Below are 4,004 nucleotides of genomic sequence, written 5' to 3' on the forward strand. Positions count from 1 at the left end.
CAAGCCTCGAACCGTACGGTCTCGATGCCAGTCGCGCTCCTGCACTTCTACGACACCGAACTGTTGATTCGCGTTCTTCTCGTCCATCTACGTGTTCGTGTGTCGTATATATGTTCGTGTGTACACAATCCTGTCTACCGAACGCGCCCACGGTGTAAACACTTTCTATTCTGACCTCGCTCGGTTGATCGAAACGTGGGCGACGACCAGAGAAGCTAGAATAACCAGGAAAAAGTGACACGCACCGTTAAGTGGTATCGTATATGTTTTGTCCGCGGTTCGATTGCGAGAGATCGAGCTATGAAAATGACAGTGAACTTTAGTGATCAAATGGACAGTCGTACGATCGAATTTCAAGTGATTCAAAATTGTATTTACTCGCGATATACACGCGAATAGTGTAAATAGTTACGAGTTATTGTCGAGAAAATTACAGAAACGGAAATATTGGCGTGTAATTTGGTGGTTGGTTATCGGTGTGCTAGTATACGACAAAAGAATATATTTCCGTATGAAGGATTTTTTTCCCGCGCGTTTTTCGATCAAAGTAAAAATAAGTGCACAAATATCGCTTATGATACGCTCGTATTTTTACGCGGCGTGTGCCGACTTCTACGGAGTCGAATTTAATCGTACGCTTTATCGAGGTGTCTAACGTTTCGAGGATCAGCATAGCCTCGTAAAGGGTGCAACAGGACACTCGTCGCGTTAGGTTAGGTCGGTGCGTCAAGATCGAACTGGTTCCCCTACTGCGGAGTTGAAAGGATACGTGTTTCGTAGAGGTTTAAAACGTAATCGAGGATACAGTAGGCGGTTATGATGGGTGTATTGAGATGGAGGCACGATCTCAGATCGGATGCCGGCCAACAGCAGCAACAACGGCCTAATACCGAACGGTCTTCGACAGGACATAGCAATCATGCGCACGCGCATACGCATACACTGCCGAAACTAATATCACAGGTGAGTTTTTCCCGCGCTCTTGGAAATTCATTACGATAATCTTGGCTATTTCATCGGTTCTTTTGTTCCCTTTCTCCAAGTATAGAGCTTATTATCGAATTCGGAATTATCTTACCAACTTTTTTCATTCTTTTCTTTTTTTCTTTTTATCTTACTATACATTGAGGTTGGATTTATTACGATTGGATTTTCTTTAGGTCAGGGAAGATTGGTTATCATTCCGATCAAATCCGATCAGAGTTTTTATCGTCGACAGATGTCGATTTATGAAAGGAAAATATCGTACGGCTTACTGGCTACCTTTTCATTTTATGAATGGAACATATGTTCACGAGAGAAAACTATTTCAGTAAGAATCATCATTGTGAAGTGATAGTTTATAATTTTACATTTCGTTGTTTTTTTTTCAATAAAATTTGCGATAAATTGTTTATATAATAGAATTAAGAATAAAATAGAAATTTAGAATCTCATCTTAGATCATTATCGATATTAAATATATTTAATAAATAATTCGTGGTATTAAACGAAGCATATATTTTTTGTTTGTAACTCGTAATTTTATGTTTGTTGTCCTTTACGCGATAAACTTTCGCAATGTGCGTAGTTGACGAAATTTGGAGAATTCGAAAGAAAAACACGAAAGGAATATCTGACAAAATTAAACTCGTCGAAATTTTCCATCGTTTGGCAAAGATACAAGTGTATAATCGTTGGGTATAAACGAAATCCACGCGATCTCGAAATAGCTCGTCGCGTTTCACGAATAACGAGTAAATTCCACGACGGTCGTGCTTTCACGCCTACTTTGGAGCAATTAAACCGACCGGTTGATATTTTTCAGTGACACAAGGAATCGAACCGGTAAACGCAATAATGATCGAACCAGTACGCGTAACAGTTCGGTGCGTCGTTCGCGCATTTCCGGATGATCCGTTGGCGATCTTAATTTCCTTCAGCTGCGCATGCCCAGTACGCTTCCGCGTATTTGGTTTTCATGCGTTGAGCGTTGGTCATGGCGTGTCCAGGGCAGAGAGAAACGTGTACAACATCATTGTTACGCTTTTTTGCGCGCAACCTCGACGAGTTTTGAACCTGTCGGAAGGAAAAGCAGCAGAAGACTTTAGTCGCAGCATTCTAACACCGGTGTCGAGACAAAAGAAAGGGTCCAAGAAGTGGAAGGAGAGATGGAAAGGAAAGAAAAGGAGCAACGGCGAGAAACGAGCGCGGTAACTGTAACCACAAAGATCGACTTCGCGGTAATTTTCCTCTAACAACCCGTTACTCCATCGTTCTACGGCCAAGACGCTTTAAAAAGTCCTATTTTCCCATGACCGGCTGACTCGTTGGTTCTGCACGCGTAACGCTACACCCACGCTACGTAGTACTCGCCATTATCGATAATATTATCGATATCTCGACGTATCGCCAAGATTACACAAATACAAAATATTTATTATACGATTACGATTTAATCAGTTTTTTAAATCGTCCAAATTTTTGCAACTATCGGACCAAATCCCATCCAAATTGCACCATATTTTATAGTCAAAGAGCATTTAAATCGGATCTGGACGATAGCCAATTTTCTCGTTTGATAAAATTGGTCGCATTTACCCATCCCTTTCTGCTTTCTGAATTCAGATATTTGATCTTATTTAAATTTCGCGTTATTAAACATCCTTATCTATCTTTGCATTAAAATTTTGAACAATTTATCCAAATTTTCCAAAGAATCAATGTACGTTAATCAATCGTATACCGTTTTTATCGTCGTAACAACGAACAATTTCGATCAGTGTAAACGCAGCTTAAGATGTTGACCAGCATCACGCGCGAAACCCTATATACGTTGACACAATTACTCGAAGGGCCTCGGTTGTCCATCTAGTTAAAGTCTCGCTTTTAACGACTCTCGCCAGCACGTGCTGTCGACGACAGGCAGTTCAATTCTTGTCGAAGAATTGTTCGTCTGATTGGCGAGAATTACACTCGTCGAAAGCGAATTAAAGTTTGTTTAAGAGTTTCGAAATCGTGACTTGAAACAATCGTATGCATATAGTAAGGGAAACCTTACTCTACCTTTTGCACGAGTTTTGATCTTGCTTCGTAGATATAATTGGCAATATACACTCGCATCGACGTGTGATTTGAAAACATGTATATATAAAAAAAAGAAAGACGATCAAAATCGGATTCGTTTTTCTTCGGATCAAAATATTTCGCGAACGGCTTCAGAAATCGATTATTTCACTTTCACGAATGTTTCATAGCAAGGAACGCGAGACCAACAGCTGTTGTTCCATGGAACAAGCACGTGTTCATCAGCAAATTATTTCCCGTTCCGATCGAAAGTCTTGAAACTCGTTTCTCATCGGCAAGAATTTCTCATTCAATGTTCGCAATAAACGAATGCAATTTTTTTAACGTCTTCGTTTCGCTCGACGAATAAATTTTATTTGTTATTAATCGAATCATTAATTTATCTTCGTTTAACATCGATCGGTTTAAGATTTTCGATTTTGAGTATAGAATAATATCCTCCTCTCTTATTTTATCGTCGGCTGAACGAATTATTGAAATATATTTTGTTGCCACGTGACCGATAAGCACGCAGGTTCCTTCTTCCTTGAAGAAAACTAGAACACGACCTAAGATAAATTCTCGTATTTTGCATAATAAATGAGCAAGCTTTCAACACCGTTGGTGAAGGTTCGTGACAAAGAACTCGTCATGCCCTCGAAATAGTCGATTCTCTCGGTGTGTGATTCATTGGCTCTGCCCACTTCTCATTAACCGTGACACCGAGATCGATAATAATTTACGTAATAGACTGGTAATTTCGCGGACAATCTTTCTTTGTCATTTCTCCCCCCTCCATTCATCAATAATATTCCATAATAACCAATATATTCGAATAATTCTTTTTTTCTTAACAACAACGAATCCATCGTTATATTACACAAAATAACAGAATATAAATTTTCCCTCGTAGTTGAAAAGACTTCCATTTTTTTTTTTTTTTTTTTTTTTTTTTTTTT

At 39.2% G+C, this 4,004-nt stretch overlaps 2 protein-coding genes across 2 annotated transcripts in view; both read left to right on the forward strand.

Annotated features, from left to right (window-relative positions):
• Positions 1-4,004, forward strand: part of LOC102671118 (rap1 GTPase-activating protein 1-like) — a 110,255-nt gene that overhangs the window by 75,657 nt on the left and 30,594 nt on the right. The window lies entirely within an intron of this gene.
• LOC102678344 lies at positions 7-1,342 on the forward strand. The gene is made up of 2 exons (XM_006612919.2): positions 7-963; positions 1,161-1,342. Exons 1-2 carry the CDS (start codon positions 817-819, stop codon positions 1,314-1,316), a joined length of 303 nt encoding a protein of 100 aa, XP_006612982.1. The 5' UTR covers positions 7-816; the 3' UTR covers positions 1,317-1,342.

The sequence above is a fragment of the Apis dorsata genome, unplaced genomic scaffold (genome assembly GCF_000469605.1).
Source record: "Apis dorsata unplaced genomic scaffold, Apis dorsata 1.3 scaffold_129, whole genome shotgun sequence".
NCBI classification, from domain to species: Eukaryota; Metazoa; Arthropoda; class Insecta; order Hymenoptera; family Apidae; genus Apis; species Apis dorsata.